Here is an 18,023-nt window from a genome sequence, read left to right as displayed (position 1 = left end):
GCTGCCATTTATTCAGCAGGTGGCACGTGCCAGGCCGTTTACACACGTTGGCTTGTTAGGGGCACGATGGCTCCTGCCAGGTTAGGTCTCTATCTTGGAGATAAAGTTACCCTGGGTTTCCAGCTAAAATGTTGCTGTGAATTCAGGCCTGACTCAGGTCTCCCTAGGTCAGGAAGATATGATTAGGAAGCCCTGTAGATTCACGGGTGGGGCGGAGGCGGGTTCGCAGGTCAAATAGGCTCTGGGTGTCTACTAGCGGAGGCTGGAGGCGCAGTCGCCCTAGACCTGCGGGACACAGCGGGGCAGGTGCATGCCCTCAGGTCGGGGGGGGGGGTCTCCCTCCTGTGGGCAAGCTGGCTGTAGGCAGGTGCCGCGGGCCCGACTGGGGCAGACCCGCGCAGCGCCCCCTGGGCCTGCTGGTTGGCAGGCGGCGGGGGCGCGCGCAGGGCGGCGGGGGCGCGCGGCGCTGCGAGGCCTGCGCGCTGGGCTGCGGGAGCCATGCGGCGGGCAAGGAGCACTGTGGTCTCCAAGCCGCGCGGGCAGAAGCGGTCGGGTCCCTCCGGGGCCCCGGTGGTCGCCTCCTCGGCCCCTAGCAACAGCCGCGCACGGCGCTCCACGAGCAAGGCCGGGAGCGGGAGCCCGGCGGCCAGTAGGCAGCCGTCGGCGAAGCGGGGGCCGAAGCCTTCGTTGCCGCGGGCCCAGGAGGCGGGCCCGGAGGAGCCGCCACCGCCGGCTGAGCAGGCGTTGCTCCCGACGCCGCCGCCGCCGCCCCCGACCCCCGCGACCCCGACGTCCTCGGTGTCCACGCTGGACCTGGGCGAGCAGCGGGAGCGCTGGGAAACGTTCCAGAAACGGCAGAAGCTGAGCTTCGAGGGCGCCGCCAAACTCCTGCTGGACACCTTGTGAGTGCAGTGGGGCCGGGCTATGCGCGCGGGAGCCGGCTCCACGCTGACGCCCCTGGGCGCGGAGTCGGGCTGGCGCCGCTCGCGTCCCTGCCAGCGTGCGGGCTGCAGGCACCTTTCAGCTCTGCGTCTGCCACGTAACGGCGCCTACGCGCCTCCGGGGTTAGCGGCGGGTTTGGTCCTAATTCTAAGGGCCTCCGGGTACCGAGAGGGGCTTCGTGCAGAGCCCGCGCTCCTTTCTTGGCTGGCATACAAAGGGTCTCTCCTGGCCACCAGCGTCGTGCTCGGGACATTTTCTCTTAGGGCGCGAGAGACTTCCCCTCGTGAAAAGAATATAAACCCACGATTGCTCTTATACCCGAACTCCTTTCTTTGCGTTCGCACATATGTTTTTGTAGGCTGGGCGAGAGGGAAAAGTAGAGAGGTGGAGAGACGCATGAGTAATTTGGAGCCCACTGGGAAGCGAAATCCCGTTATTGTTCAAGCAGGCCTGCGGAGGAGCGGGGTGGGGGGCGGGGGCTATTGATCCCGTAGAGAAGCGCGCGCAAAGCGGTGCCCGGGAGCTCGGCGGCAGGGTGCGAGGCTTTGTGTTCTCCACCAACAGGGGCTCCCGGGTGCTTTCTGTCCATTCCGCTTCTCCATCTCTGTTTCTGAAGGAAAAGAATCTCCATCCCTTTATCTGGAGAGAGGAGTATCTCGGAGGCCCATGATTTAGAAAAGAGAGATTATTCTGTCAAGGGTTGCCCTCTTCTCCAAATGTTACGTGGATCCCGTAAAACCATTGTGCTTTGAGAAATATTTTTACATCATAACAGTGTGTCTCAGTGTCATTTTTTTTAAAATGAATTGAACAATTTGGGTGGGAGAATCAAGACTAAGTGTAACCTAACAATTGCATAATAACTTTGGAATTACTCCTCTTGAACGAAAGAAAATGTTTGTCTTTGTTCCAGAAGAAATTCCCTTAGTTTTGGTGTATCTTCTCAGAAAGTACTTATTTGGTTTTTGTGTGCTTCACTTTTTCATCTATTATCTGGGACAATAAATTGAACATTTGAAAAAGATTCATCCATCAAACATTTTTTGAGCCACTTGTGCCTGCTACTGCTAGATATAAGGGATACCAAGATCCTTAGAAATGTAAAGCTCAAATTTGAGATAGTTTTTTTTTTTTTATCCTAAACCAAACTGATAATGGGCTAGAGAAAGATATTAAAATGTTGACACAAAAGACTAGATGCTTTTCATCCATCAGATTGGCATGAGCATGTACTTTATTTAAAAAAAAATTTTAGTTATAGGTAGGCTCAATACCTTTATTTTTTATGTGGTACTGAGGATGGAACCCAGGACCTCAAGTGTGCTAGGCGAGCACTCTACCACTGAGCCACAACCCCAGCCCCTGCATGTACTTGATTTTTAAGTCATTAAATTAACTTTTGTGCAAAATTGTGTCTAACACTTGTATGGTTTTTGTTAAAATATTGAGTAGAAAAAGTTCGGGGGAATATGTAGCAAATAAAGGATCCCTTTTGCTTTAAAGATTACAGGAGACTTTCATTTGAATGCCATCAAATACAGTGATGTTTGTATTTTTTTTTTTTTTTACAATAACCATTATGTACATGCAAGTAGAAATTGAAATACATTAACTTGTAAATAAATGTGAAAAGGCGTTTTGTAATCAAATAATGGTAATTAAAGGTGCACTGAGCTATTTTTGTGATTATTGCTCAAAAGGTTCAGTGAAATATTTTCTCAGTCACTGTTGATATTCAGTCCTTTTGGAAAGTGATTTGGTATTTTATTGAATCTTAATGTTCAGTTGTAGCTTCTGTGGTTTTAAAGGATCAAAATTGTATGCAATGTGTGTATATAGTTATATAAAAAGTCAGATACATGAAAAATCCTAGAGAATAGAGCAAAATTATAAGAGCTTTTGTTATTGTCCCAAAAGGCTTCTCTGAACTACAGACCCAGTTGGGTGCCCTGTCTTACTTATCCGAAGCAGCCTCTAGGATCTTGATCACAATCATAATTAAATATTATTTGGACAATTTGTTTTGATTTGCTTCAGGTCAGTAAAGGCAGCAACCATGTCCACTGTATTTTGTTTACTGCTCTCTCCTTGACTTATAAAAATTTTTATTAGCCATTTGAATAAAAATGTTTGGGTGGTGAAATTAGGCTTCTTTCTTTCCCGTATACTTTCTGAATTGTGGTAATGTTTAATACAATTTGAGAAACAGTACAAAGAGCTTGTGGACAAAGAAGGCACTGAATCCATTCTTTTATAAAATTGACTGTGCCTCCTTAAAAAGCAGAAATACATTTGGTTGTCCTATAGAAAAGACTTGTTCTATCCTGCCTTTTAAATTTTTTTTTAATTTTATTTTTTTGTCCTGCCTTTCATTCAACAACAAAAAGAGTGTGTACAGGAGCCATGCCATAAGGCCTCTGCCAGACTATTCAGAAATTCTTATCTTTTGATTTTTGTCTCATTTAGTGAATACCAGGGCCTGGTGAAGCACACAGGAGGCTGCCACTGTGGAGCAGTCCGTTTTGAAGTCTGGGCCTCAGCAGACTTACATATCTTTGACTGCAAGTGAGTATTTTCTTTTCCTGAATTGACTTAAAAGAACTTAGGAGTTAAAATGCAGTTCTTCAAAATAACCTGGGGAGTTGTGCCTGTAACATTGGTCATGAGCTCATAATGTTGAAGTCAGCTGGTGGATACATAAGGGCTCATTGTTTTATTCTTTATCTTTGGTTATGGCTTGAAATTTTCAGTAATGAACGTTTTAAAAAGAAGAGGCTAAAAATAATAGCCTGCTGTTTGTGTGTATGAGAGAGAGGGAAAGAGAGAATCTTCAGATTCTTGTGTCTGTGCATGTGTGTGCCACAGAGTTCCTACAGCACAGTCCCAGGTGACACAGAACAGGGGCTTCAGGATTTGTGTCTGAGAGAGTCACCCTTCAGACTGATATTGTTGATGATTCGGGAGTTTTTAGCTGAAGGTGGATCAGTCTGGACACTGAGTGGAAAGCCTTGGGTAGAGTCTTTGTAGGAGTCAAGAGTTGGGGAGAGATAGAATATACACCTGTAAATTCCACATGCGCTGGACCTCTATCCTTGGGATGAGGCAGGTGGTACCACCAACGTGTGGAGGACCTACTTCTTAGCACTTACTCTGGCATTATGATAGGGCAAGACAACATGCTCTGACTTCTGGACTAGTCTTTGGCATTACCTAGTTATTCAATAGTATCCAGTCCTTTTTGACTCTGAATGGTACCTGAATGATATATGAGTAATAAATACTGTAGAATTACTCAAATGGAGAATGGACCAGGCTGCTAACAGTAGAGTCCAGATCTGGAAAGAAGCATTGAGGAATAATTTATTATAGGATCCGATACTAAGTCCCAGTTTTTTAAAAGGTGGATTGAAGAATTTGGTGTATAGCTCAGTGGTGGAGTGCCTGCTTGTATCTGTGAGGCCCTGGTTCATTATCCCCAGCATGCACAGATACAACATACATCCCCACAAAGACAGACACACAGATACACATATGGTAGGTTAAAAAGATGGAATTTTGATTTAATTTCCAATTTGGTATTTCTGGGGACCTGTTTTACTTGAAACTAGATTTTTCTCTCTGACATGGAGATGAGGAAAAGGCAAAACCTAAGCCTTTTAGGCTTTCCTTTGCCTGTTTTTGGTATGCATAGCTCAGAAGCATAAGTTTATATCAGTGTCTGAAATTTGTTTTTTTTAAATATACATATATATTTTTAGTTGTTGATGGATCTTTATTATATTCATTTGTTTATATGCAGTGCTGAGAAATCGAACCCAGTGCCTCACACATGCTAGGCAGGAGCTTTACCACTGAGCCACAACCCCCATCCATAATATTTATTTTTTAATGTCTCTAAAATCCAATGTTTTCTTTCACTGTAGTGAACTGGGGGGTGAGAGGTCCTGTTGGCCCTGGATTTCTGAATGGGGCATGGCCACTATTGCTAGGTTTGGGACAGGCAGGCTCCACTGCCAAACAAAGCAAAGAAAGGCCCCAGGTGGCCAGTCCATCTGCCTCAGCTCCCTCTTTCCTGGGTAGTGCTGAAAGAGGTGTCCTCTTTGAGGTCAACTGGTTCCTTAAACATATCAGGCTGGGCTTCTTGGGCACACAGGATGCAGAGGCTATTCATAGTCTGAAATTTGCTCTTTTTTACTGTAGCTGCAGTATTTGCAAGAAGAAGCAGAATAGACACTTCATTGTTCCAGCTTCTCGATTCAAGCTCCTGAAGGTTAGTGCTTAATAAGAGCAGGGTAAGGGAGGGTAGTACCATAGGAGAATTGTGAACCCCAACTTCTAGCATACCCTCTATAGAGTAGGAGGGGCAGGGAGCATAGCAAGGCCTCTCAGGGTCTTTGGTTTCCCCTTTTACCCAGGTTTTATGTTTACTTTTAAAAGGTGATGTTATTTTATGCCCCGCTCCTGCTCCTTTTTTTTTTTTTTAAAACCGTACTAGGGGTAAAACCCAGAGCCACATGCATGCTGGGCAGGCACCCTACCACTGTGCCATTTTGATTTAAAAAGGCATGTTTGATTTTATTGTGGAAACATTTTCAAATTCAGAAACTCAAAAAATAAATTTGCTGGGAGTGGTGGCACATGCACATAATCCCAGCTACTCAGGAGGCTAAGGCAGAGGATGGCAGCCTCAGCAATTTAGCCAGACCCTGTCTCAAAAAATAAAAAGGAGCCAGTCATGGTGGTGCATGCCTGTCAGTGAACTGAGAGGTTGAGGCAGAAGGATCAGAAGTTTGAGGTGAGTCTTGGTAGCTTAGACCCTGTATCAAAATTAATAAAGGGCTGAGGTAAAGCCCCCCCCTAGGTTTTTTCTCCAGTACTGCAAAAAAATATGCAAGTCAGTAAATGAATAAAATAAAATTAAATAAAATAAGCTAGATACATAGGTCAGTGGTAATTGCTCCAGTATTATAGAAATAAATTAATTAATCAGTTAAAATCAAACAAAGATAACCACAGTTAATATTTTGGTGCATGTCCTTGTGCATTATTTTCTACACAAATAAATGCATCTAAATATATTGTCATATGTTTTTATCAAAGTACAACTTTACCATTCGTTCTTTCTATAGCCACTTTTGTCATTTTCCAATGAAAAACTTACCATGATTTTACAACTTTTATTTTGAAGAGTTTTTTTTTGCACTTTGTTCAGAATTAGCAAGGTAGGGGAAAATATATGTATACACAGTGAAAAGTTGCCCTCCACTGTTCCACAGGCCCCAGTCTTCCTTTCCTTGCCGTCCAGTTCTTTAGTTGGCTTATCCCATGATTCCTGAACTTTAAGGTCATGTTCAGTCCCCATCCCCCCCATGCCAATTATAAACATCACTGTGATGAACCTCTCTGAGGATAAATCTTTGACAATTTAGACTCTTTCTTTAGGATCAGTTCCCTTAGAAATAAAAATCTCTGGGTCATAAAATTGAAATTTATAAAAGACTTTTAGCACATTCTAGGTAATTTGGGTTGGGTAGGCCTTTAAGTCCATTCTCCGTTCCTACTTTTCCCATCATGGTTTCGCAGACCTCTCTGTGTGTGTTCTGGGAGTTTGGTGTAGGACTGTCTCCTTTACTAGACTGCAAGTGTCTCCAAGGCAAGTACCACTTTTTTTCGTGTCTGACCCAGCTCTTGGCCTGGTGGGCTTGGCACTGAGTGGGCTGTCACTGAATTCCTGGGAGGAAAGACTGGCCACAAGGATGATCACGTGAGTCCTACTTAGTGAGATTACATTCAAAATGTCCAAGGCCATTCATCTCCTTTCTTCTTTCTTTCTTTCTTTTTTTTTTTTTTCACTTTTTATTGAGATGGGGTCTCACCATGTTGCCCAGGCTGGCCTTGAACTCCTGGGCTCTAGCAATCCTGCCTATCTCCTGAGTAACTGGGATTATAGGTGTGTGTGCATCACTATGCCCTTGTCTTTCCCCTGCCCTGTGACCCTTGAATGACACCTTTCTTTGTGTGGGGTATCTGGTGACAGGGAGGTACTCCATGTGGGCAGCATTCTTGTTCTTCATTTTTAATCACAGAAGAGCACAAATGTGTGTCTACTGCCTGCTGGTGGCTGTGATCCCCCTCAGCCTTTTCCTCAAGCACCCATGACAGCTGATTCCAAGGGCAGCCCTGTGCTCCTTGGTCAGGAATTGATGTTTAGGAAGTTTCTTCTTTGGATCTACTTGACCATGTCTTCCTGGTGCTCTGAGACACTGTTTGCTTCTTCTGCCCTACCCCATCAGAAGAGTAATTTTTTTTTTTAAAGTAAATACAAAACGTATTTGTTCAAATATTTGTGGGGCACCTACTATATGCCAGGCACTTTTTACTGAAACATAGCAGTTAACATGACAGACAGGGCCCTTGTTCTAGAGCTTACATTCTCTAGGTGGTGCAATGAATAAAATGCTATTGTAGAGAGCTGAAGGAGCAATATGACAGAGAATAAATGGATGGACAGAGAATAAATAGCTTGATTAGGAAAGTTCCCTTTGAGGTATTTGATCAGCATGATGAAGACAGTGGAAGGACATGGGCAAAAATGTGTTAGGCAAAGGTGACAGCCTGTACCAAGGGCTTGAGCTTGGCATGTTGGGGAGCTGAACAATGGCCATTGTGACTGATGGACAGTCATTAGGGCATGGGTGAGGGAGAGTGGCCTGAGATTGGGGTAGAGTAGCCCTAGGTTTAATCCCCACTACAGCAAAAAACAAACACACAAAAAATTTGTATTACCCATTAAGGAAATTAGTCCTTTCTCTGTAATGTCTGGCAAAGATACATTTTTGTCTTTTATAGATTAATCCAAGTAGTATCGACAGTTTTCTTAAGACCTTGAGCCACTAGCGCTCAAAGGAGCCAGTCCTTTGGGTGACCTACTCTCCATTTAGGCCCTAAGAAGTGGGCATTTTCACTCTTTGACTTTCACAGGGCATTCTGTCTTCCCATGGATTAGGGAAGACTCAAGGCTGGGTTGTTCCTCTGAGTGCCATGAGCTGTCACTCTCCAGAGTACATGTCCCCAGGTAGTATAGATGGATCCCTATCCTCATGAAGCTTCCATTCTTTTGTGGGAGTTGGGACCTGTCCTCATACTGAGAGCCCTACAAAAAGGCTACCCCCATTAATTCTTTTAAAAGATTTATTTTTTAAATGACTTAAGAAGCAGTTTCTTTGTAAAAAGAGAAAGCCTATTTGTTTGTTATAGGGAGCAGAGAGCATAACAACTTACACATTCAATACACACAAAGCCCAGCATACCTTCTGCAAGAGATGTGGTGTTCAGAGCTTCTACACTCCCCGCTCCAACCCTGGTGGCTTTGGTGAGTACAGGGGATGGATTGCAAACTCTGGGGTTCTTGGGGTTCAAGTGCTCGGACAGGTGGGCACTGGCCTATGTGGTGTGCCTTCTGCCTGGCTGGGTGCTTTCACAAGCATGTGTTAGAAGAACAGAGCTCTTTAGCAGAGGTCTTTGCAAATGGTAGCATCTAAGACTGGCTCTGGTCAAATGTGTCATTCCCATATGGCAAAGTCTTTGTCAGAATCCAGCCAAATCATGATTCTTGTTCTTTGCTGATTCTTTGCTAATTCACTTCAAAATTTTTTTGAGGGCTAGGGGTGTTGTGCAGTGGTAGAGTGCTTACCTAGCAAGTGCAAGGCCCTGGGTTCCATCCCCAGCACAAAAATTAAGATTAAAAAATCCTGTTTGTTCAAAAAATGATCAAGAGAACTTCCAAGGTCCTGCTTAGGTCTGGGGAGAACTGACAACTCTACAGAAGTTAAAACCAACCCTTAGACAGTTTCTTAGAAAAATACCATTTGCAGTGTGAATGAGGAAAAACTAGAGGTTGAAGATATTCTGCGTATATACAGCCTCCAGAACTGTCATCTGTCAGATCAGAACTGTCATCTGTCTTGTGGCAGGAGGAGGGGAAGGGCATGATATCACCTTAGCACCGTTGTACCCTGTTTCTTCAGCAGCTCCCATTTGTTCCTCATCTGCCACCTGGAGACTCCTTCCTGGTGTTCCTGGTGGAACAGGGTAGTTTTGAAAAGTATAAAATCCTGTATAAATGAGAAGGTATTTAATTCTTTTTTTTTTCTCTTTAATATAGGGATTGAACCCTGCTTTTTTTTTTTCCCCCCTCAGTTTTGAGACAGGATCTTACTAAATTGTTCTTGAATTTGTAATCCTCCTGCCTTAGCTTCCCAAGTCTCTGGGGTAAGAAGTCTGTGCCACCATGCCTGGAGGGAGGTATTTAATTCTTAGAAGGCTAATACAGCTAAACAGAGGAAAAACCTGAGAATTCTTCAGGTGGCAGTCAAGAGACTGCACTAAGCCTGAGCCTTTCTACTATTTCTTTTTCTCAGCTTGGTTTTGAATGATGTCTAGCATTGAACATCCTGTGTTCAAGGAGCTTGATCTCCTGTCTGGCAGATGAGGACTGTAAGCCAGAAAGCTGAAGTTGTAAGCTGTCACCAGGGTAGTCCCATAAGCTTAGGTTGCAAGCTGGAGGGTATCAGAGATATGGTGTGTAGGACAGTGATGCTTGTAGGTAGGGATTTGTTCAAGATCCAGTAGTCTGTAGTTTCACCCATACTTGGGACCTCTCTTTATCTGTGCCACTTCCCCTAGGAATTGCCCCACACTGCCTGGATGAGGGTACCGTGCGGAGTGTGGTCACTGAGGAATTCAATGGCAGCAATTGGGAGAAGGCCATGAAGGAGCACAAGACCATCAAGAACATGTCTAAAGAGTGAGCTTCTGTTTCTCCCTTCCTGAAAAGGAGGAAAGAGTAGGGCTAGCAGCTCTGTGGCCCCTGGGCCCTTCAGTGGTACCCCTGTTGTGGCTGACCCAGGCTGGTGGCCAGTAGCTACCTTGTTCTCTCCAGTTCGCTCTAGCTACCAGTTTCTTTAGGCAGCTCTTTATCCTTCCTCAGCCCGGATTTTGATGTAGACTAGTTGACCCTCTTCCTTCTTTTCCCCAACTTTTGTGTGATCTTTTGGAAAATAAATATTTTTAACATTAATGAAGTCACTATGGTTCCTCATTTCCTTTGCACTTTGATTTTTACTCCTGAGGTCATTCACTCAACAGCAGCTATTAAGCACTATCAAGATGCTTGCAGGGCTGGGGAGATAGCTCAGCTGGTAGAGTGCTTGCCTTGCAAGCATAAGGCCCTGAGTTCGATCCCCAGTACCGCAAAAAAAAAAAAAAAAAAAAAAAAAAAAAATGCTTGCAACCAAAATAGGAAGAAGAGAAAAGACATGTGAACAGCAATTACAACTAGAAGATTATGAATGACCATAGTTGATGTGAACTGTGATGAACTCTGGGAATTCAAGACAAGGTTAGACCAGGAAGACTTGGGGGAGGTAGAGTGTGATGTGAGTCACATTATTTTTTAAAGATGAATCAGCTTTTAAATTTCTTTTCTCTCTGTAATTGTGGTAAAGTACATGTAAAATAAAATGAAACATCTTAACCATTTTAAAAAAATATTTTTTAGATGTTGATAGACCTTTATTTTATTCTTTTACTTATATGTGGTGCTGAGAATCGAACCCAGTTGCCTCACATGCTAGGCAAGTGCTCTACCACTGAACCACAACCCCAGCTCCTAACTTAACCATTTTCATGTCTACAATTCAGTAGTGTTACGTACATTCACAGTGTTGTTCAACCATCACCACCATGCATCTCCAGAACTCTTCATCTTGCAAAACTGAAACTCTCTTCCTATTAAACAATTTTTATTCCATTTTAATTCCATTTTATCTAGGAAAGATGAGAGAAGGAACTGTGAATGGAGGTACAGCAAATACAGAAGCCAGAATGTGGATAGTCTTCATTTTAGTCTCAGGAATATGACCGTGTGTGTGTGTGTGTGTGTGTGTGTGTGTGTGTGTGTGTGTGATTGAACCCAGAGGAGCTTTACAACTGAGCTCCATCTCCAGTCCTTTTTTTATTTTGAGACAGAGTCTCACCGAGTTGCCAAGGTTGACCTGCCAAGAACTCTCTGTTCTGCCTTGTGCATTTTAAAAAAAATATTTTTTTTATGCCAATGCATATACTCTCATTAAATGTTATATAGCATTGCATAGTATGGATATAGTTTAACTATTTTTTACAGAAATTTTGTTGCCAGTTTTTTTTTTTTTTTTTTTTTTTTTTTTTTTTTGCTATTATACAGTGTTGATAATGAACATCCTTTTACATATTTGGTGTACATGGCTTTTATCTGAGAATATAGATGTGGAATTGCTGGATTGAAGGATATGCATACCTTAAACACTAAACTTCTAAACTGCCCTCAAAGTGTTTATATAGTGTTCTGTATGCAAGATCGTCAACCTTTAATATAGCAGAGTGATCTCACTGACACCTTGATGTTATCAGTCTTTTTAACTGTGACCACTCTTGGACAAAAAAGGTAATTTTTAAAATTTGCATCACTGTGATTATCTGTGAGATTAAGCACCATTTTGGGATTGGGGGCCATTTTTTTTTTTTTTTTTCCTGTTCTGTCAGTTACTTGATTGTGTCCTTTGTTCATTTTTCTTTGAGTTATTTTTTGATCCATTTATTTAAAAATTAGTAAATAAGGGATTATATTAATTAATTTTTGGAGTTCTCTATTCAGAATAATTCTCATATTACAGATTACAGGTATTATCTGTAACTTATTCTCTTTAGATTTTTTCTTTTTTTTCAGTGATTCTGGGGATTGCACCCAGGGCCTTGTGCATGCAAGGCAAGCACTCTACCGATTGAGCTATATCCCCAGCCCTCTTTTTAGGTTTTAAATTTGAAAAAATATTTATTTTTGTGGTACTGGAGAATGATTCCAGGGGTGTTCTATCACTGAACATCCCCAGCCCCTTTTTCATATTTTATTTCAAGATGGTCTCACTATGTTGCTGAGGCTGACCTCAAATGTGCAATCTCAACCTCAGCCATGAATTAATCCATGTGCTGCTGCACCTGATGGTTTTTTTTTTTTTTTTTTTTGTGGTACTAGGGATCAAACTCAGGGCCTTGTACTTGCCAGGCAAGCACTCTACCAGCTGAGCTATCTCCCCAGCCCCATCTGATGGGTTTTAATTTTATTTTTTGAAAAATATTTTTAGTTATAGATGAACACAATACCTTTATTTTTATGTGGTGCCAAGGATCAAACCCAGTGCCTCATATGTGCTAGGTAAGCACTCTACCACTGAGCTATAACTCTAGCCCAGGTTTTAATTTTTTTTTTAAACGTTAAAATAAAAATTGTTTTTTAGTTGTCAATGGATCTTTTATTTTATTTATTTATATGTGGTGCTGAGTATCAATCCCAGGGCCTTACACATGCCAGGCAAGTATTCTACCACAGAGCCACAACTCCAGCCCCTTTTGATGGAGCCAAATTTATGTTCTTCCCCTGCCCTACCCCCGTCCTTCCACCTTGTGTTTCCTGACTTTTTATGATTAATTTTTTGTTTGAGACTCCCTTTACCGAAACCTGTATTTACCTACACTTTCTTCTAACTTCCAAAACTTGTTTGCTTCTTGGTTTTGCTTTTTTAACATGTAGCTCTTTATTTTGTTGGGGAGGGGGGTGGGTTTTTTTTTTTTTTTTCTTTAAATTTCACCAAAGGTATGAGGAAGAGGTTAAGTCCCTCATCCTCTAAATGAATAACTGGTTTCTCAACACTTTTGTTGGTTAATCCATTCATTCCTCGTTGATATAAAATGTTTACTAGTACAAAATGTTATCCCAGCTATTTGGGACACTGGGAAGATCACAAATTAGCAGCAGGAAAATCATGAATTAGAGGCTGACCTTAGCAATTTAGTGAGACGCTGCCTCGAAATTGAAAAGGTCTGGGGATATAGCCAAAAAAAAATTAAATAAAAGTCACATTTAGTTTTTTCCCCCTGGACTCTTCATTTGTTCGTTTCATCCTCTCCTTTTTCTATGGTTCTACAAATGCCAAATTGTTTTAAACTCTTAAGCTATATAATGTGTTTTAAATAATCCCATAGGGTAATCCCCCCATTTTATTCATTCTTATGCATTTTTGTACTCCAGATGAATTTTATTTACTTTTTATGCTGGAAATCCTAGGACCCTACAGGTTCTAAGCAAGTGCTCTTCCCCTGAGCAACAACCCTAGTCCTCCAGATTTTATTTATTACTTATTTGGTATGGGAATTGAATTTAGGGGTCTTTACCAGTGAGCAATATCCCCAGCCCTTTCTATCTTTTATTTTGAAATAGGGTCTTGCTGAGTTGCTTAGGGCCTCGCTGAGTTCCTTGAACTTAAGATCCTCCTGCCTCAGCCTCCCAAATAACTGGGACTATAGGCATTTGATGCTTGGGTTTTGATTATAAACATATTGAACTTATAAATAATTGGGGGAGAATAGGATTTCTGGTACTCAGATTTTTTTCTGTTTTTTTTTTTTTTTTTTTTTTCAGTTGACATGTAATTGTACATGTTTATGTGGTACTGTGTGATATTTTGATATGTATACACAAATGTGTAATGATCAAAGCAGGGTAATTAGCATACCTAGGACCTTAAACATTTATTACTTATTTGGGAAGAACACTCAAAATCCTCTCTTCTAGCCAACTGTAATGGTTTTTCCCAGTAATCCCAGTTACTCAGAAGGCTGAAGCAGGAGGAAGTGCAATTTTGAGGCCCACTTGGGCAATTTAGTGAGATCCTGTCTGAAAATAAAAATTAAAAAGAGCTGGGGGTATAGCTCAGGCATAAAGCCCCCTGGGTTCAATATAAAACAAAACAAAAAATCCAAACCAAAACACCTCTCTAAATTGTTGTTAGCTATACCTATAGCTAACCTACTTAGCTGTAAAACACTAGAACTTATTCTTCCTATAAAATTTTTTTATCCATTAGCTAACCTCTGCCTTTCCCTGTTACTCCATGCACTGGCTGTCATATTTATCAGCTAGAAAAGTGGCAAGTCTCACCAGTTGGTTTGTTCTTCCGTGTTCCTTGGTTAAATTTTATGCTACTCTCCATCCAGATGGTACATACTGTGTTAGGTTTATCCCTAGCTATCTTATTTTTTTGTTTATCCAAATGGGATCTTGTCTTTACAGTTTGCAGTTGTTCACCCAGCCCTGGGTATAGTAAATTTTTATTAGGTCACCTTGATGAATTTCTAAGCCAGCCTGCTGAAACGATCAGTGAGGTCACTGGCCAAAGTCAGATACTGCTAATGGTCCCATAAGTGGGAAATTATCTTACCTTAAGTCTCCTGAGCCGCCATCAAGTTGGAATCTTGTTTGGAAGCAAGAATCTGATACCAGCAGAGAGGAGCTCTCGCTAAGACAGTAAGTTGGGATGTCGCATGCTCTGGGTAGTAGCCTAGCTGCCCTAGAGTGAGCCCTTGCCTGAAGAGCAAGCCAGATGGAGCCCACCCACATGATGCCCCTCTCTCCTCTTGTCTTGTCCAGGAAACTGCCTTTCCTATGATATTTCCTATGATATTCCTACACATGCCCTACAATAAGGAATTTGGAGAGTTGTTTTCTTCAACTCTTTTTTTTCCTTCTGAATTCATAAAGGAAGGAAACAAGGACTTCAAGAACTTTTTTAAAAATATTTTTTTAGTGTTGATGGACCTTTATTTTATTTATTTATATGCAGTGCAAAGAATCGAACCCAGTGCCTCACACATTCTAGGCAAGTGCTCTACCACTGAGCCACAACTCCAGCCCTGACTTCAAGAACTTCTAAGGTCATATTCATCTAGCTGTAGTTGTTTGAAGTCCAAGTGCTGGAATTCTTTCAGGTCCCTTTCCTGAAATCAACCTCTATTTCTTTAAACCTCAAGGTACAAATTCCAGTACTTACTTTTGTGACTGATGAAAAGCTCAAGGATGATCTGTTGACTCCCTGTTCTGCCACTGTCGCTTTTAAGCAGGAGGAGCAGTACAAAGTTACAGGATGCTGCAATGATTACAGTTTCAGGCTTTCCAGCTTCTTTTTTTATAATTTTTTTTTTTTTTTTTTTTGGTTGTAGATGGACACAATACCTTTATTTTCTTTATTTTTATGTGGTGCTGAGGATCGGACCCAGTGCCTCACATGTGCTAGGCAAGTGCTCTACCACTGAACTACAACCCCAGCCCAGTTTTCCAGCTTTTGCTGTTTCCTGGGGTAACCTTCCAGACAATGATATCATCATCCTATGATTCTTCACATTGACTTAACCAAATCAGCAAGAGAAGTAACACTGGCAATTCTGAACTTAAGGCTCTGACTGACTTTTTATAGATAACTAGAATTCTTGCCCTCCTGACCTCACTTCTCCCAGGTGGAACTTAGTGAAACCATGTGTCATTCAGGTTTTAATTACTGGTCACTTCATTTCAAAATCATGTCATATTTTCAGCATGGGATGGAAGTCCCATTGGCAGGGCAAGAAGGTAGTGCACACACAAGGGTCAGCAGTATCAAAATTCAGTGGGGTAGTTTTATTCAAATGTGAAAAATGGACTTTCATTTTTGTCTTAATTTCCATATTTTGGCTGCTACTGAAGTTGAATAGTTTTTTCATATGTGTTTTGGCTAAATGGTCAAAAGTTTCCTCTTTTGTGGATTTTCCATCCTTAATCTTTTGTGTGTGTGGTACTGGGGATTGAACCTAGTGGTCCTCTAGCACTGAGCTACATCTTTAGCTTTTATTTTTATTTTTAGACAGGGTCTCTCTGTTACCCAGGCTGGCCTTGAACTGGGGATTCTCCTGCCTCAGCCTCCTGAATAGCTGGGATTACAGGCATGTGCCACCACGACCTTAATCCATTTTTCTTTGAGGACATTTGTTAAGAATATCAGCACAGCTCTAATACATGTTACAACCTTTAAAAAAAATTCATTGTTTCAGTGGCAGAGTTTTTGCCTAGCATCAAAGCCCTGTGTTCACTTCCCAGCAACACACACACACACACAAGCTTTACTGTGAAATCTCCTTTCCTTTACATTTATGGGTTTGCAGCCTGGCTTGGTAAGGTCAGTTATATTCCAAGCTGTGTATGTGTGTGTGTGTATGCATTTCCTCTCCCAAATGTCTTAAATGATATTTTAATTGTTACAGTGTTTATATATGTCTTTAATTCATCTTGAATGTATTTTCTTATATGCAGGAGGTAGAAGTCTTTACTTCTTTCCCAATGCATGGCCAACCATCCCGACATCATTTTCTCCAGTGAACTGAAATGTCACCTTTATCAATGTTTTCCTCACACAATTTGAGTCTGTTTTGGGATTTTTCTCTTCCATTCAATATCTATTTACTCTTGTGCCTATATTTTACTGTTTTTTTTTTTTTTTTTTTTTTTGCGGTGCTGAGGATCAAACCCAGGGCTTTGTGCTTGCCTTGCAAGCACTCTACCAACTGAGCTATCTCCCCAGCCCTATTTTACTGTTTTGACTGCAGTGACTTTATAAGTTCTAATATATAAGAAGGCAGGCCTCACACTACTGTCCTTTTTAATATTTATATTTTGACTATTCTTGGATATTTTTTCTTTTTTTAATATAATTTATCTTATATTAAAATTTAGTTTTATTTTAATTAAAATTTTTATGGTACTGTGGATCAAACCCAGGATATTGTGCATTGAAAATTGCTCCATTTCATATACAAAACATGACCAGAGGCAAGTACTCTACCACTAAACTACATTCCCAACCCAGAATACCTTTTTTTTTTTCTTTTTTTTTGTGGTGCTTTGGATGAAATCCAGGACCTTATATTTACTAATGAAGTAAATCTTTAAGTTACTGAGGAACCATCAAACTGTTTTACACAGCAGCTGTACCATTTTACATCCCTATCAGAAGTATGAAGTCTCCAGTTTTTTCACATTTCTTTTTTTTTTCTTTTTGTACCAGGGATTGAACTCAGGGGCACTTGACCACTGAGCCACATCCCCAGCCCTATTTTGTATTTTATTTAGAGACAGGTCTCACCCAGTTGCTTAGTGCCTCATGTATGCGAGGCTGGCTTTGAACTCATGGTCCTCCTGCCTTAGCCTCCCAAGCTGCTGGGGTTACAGGTGTGCACCACTGCTTCTGGCTCCCATCATTTTTTTTTTTTTTTTTTAATATATATTTTGAAGTTGTTGGACCTTTATTTTACCTATATATATATATATATATATGTGGTGCTGAGAATCGAACCCAGCACCTCACACTGGCTAGGTAAGTGCTCTACCACTGAGCTACAACCCCAGCCCCTCACTCATGTCTTCACCAACACATATTTTCCTTTTAAAATTATAACCTAGTGGGTGTGAAATGGTATCTCACTGAGGTTTTATTGTTGTTTGGTACTGGGAATTGAACTGAGGGTCACTCAGCCACTGAGCCACATCCCCAGCTCTATTTTGTATTTTATTTAGAGACAGTGTCTCACTGAGTTGCTTATCGCCTTCCTTTTGCTGAGGCTGGCTTTGAATTCTTGATCCTCCTGCCTCAGCCTCCTGAGCTGCTGGGATTATGGGCTTGCACCACGGTGCCTGGCTCACTGAGGTTTTTGATTTTTTTTCCTAAATGACTAGTGATGTTTTTGTGCTTGTTGGATATTGATATCTTCTTTGGAGAAATGTAATTCAAGTCCTTTGTCTACCAAAATTTTGTTGTTGCTGTTTAGTTGCAAGACTTCTTTGCATATTATAGGTATGAGACGTTTGTCAGATATAAGATTTGAAATATTTTCTCCAATTTCACTTTCATGATAGTGTCCTTTGATGTACACAGATTGCGATTTTTTTCTTTTGTTGCTTGTGCTTTTAGTGTTATATTTAGGAAACCATTGTCTATTCCAAGGTCAGAAAGATTTACACCTCTATTATCTCCTAAGAGTTGTACAGTTTTAGTTCTTAAATTTAGGTCTTTGTAGTAATTTTTCAAATTGGAATGTGTGAGTCTTTAAACTTTGTTCTTTTTCCAGATTGTTTTGGCTTCTGGTTCTCTCAGAATTCCATATAAATTTTAGAATCAGCTTGT

At 41.4% G+C, this 18,023-nt stretch overlaps 1 protein-coding gene across 2 annotated transcripts; it reads left to right on the top strand.

Moving 5' to 3' along the window:
* The first annotated feature begins 311 nt into the window (after nucleotides 1-311).
* On the top strand, nucleotides 312-10,021 carry CENPV (centromere protein V). 2 transcript variants are annotated; one of them, XM_079131723.1, is made up of 5 exons: nucleotides 338-902; nucleotides 3,409-3,507; nucleotides 5,143-5,212; nucleotides 8,200-8,314; nucleotides 9,628-10,021. In XM_079131723.1, the coding sequence occupies exons 1-5, from the start codon at nucleotides 499-501 to the stop codon at nucleotides 9,750-9,752; spliced, it is 813 nt and encodes a 270-aa protein (XP_078987849.1). In that variant the 5' UTR covers nucleotides 338-498; the 3' UTR covers nucleotides 9,753-10,021. The 2 variants fall into 2 exon arrangements, with proteins under 2 accessions (XP_078987850.1, XP_078987849.1); XM_079131724.1 differs by lacking the exon at nucleotides 8,200-8,314 and having other exon boundaries at nucleotides 312-902.
* Nucleotides 10,022-18,023: the final 8,002 nt, after the last annotated feature.

The sequence above is a fragment of the Sciurus vulgaris genome (assembly GCF_902686455.1).
Source record: "Sciurus vulgaris genome assembly, chromosome: 3".
Taxonomy (NCBI): Eukaryota; Metazoa; Chordata; class Mammalia; order Rodentia; family Sciuridae; genus Sciurus; species Sciurus vulgaris.
This window is presented reverse-complemented; position numbering and strand designations above follow the sequence as displayed.

Bases quoted from the DNA above. Each gene is read 5' to 3' on its own strand.
- CENPV (XM_079131723.1), top strand. From the start codon at position 499: ATGCGGCGGGCAAGGAGCACTGTGGTCTCCAAGCCGCGCGGGCAGAAG. The intron at 903-3,408 runs GTGAGTGCAGTG...TGTCTCATTTAG, and splicing joins AAACTCCTGCTGGACACCTT to TGAATACCAGGGCCTGGTGA. The intron at 3,508-5,142 runs GTGAGTATTTTC...TTTTTACTGTAG, and splicing joins TTACATATCTTTGACTGCAA to CTGCAGTATTTGCAAGAAGA.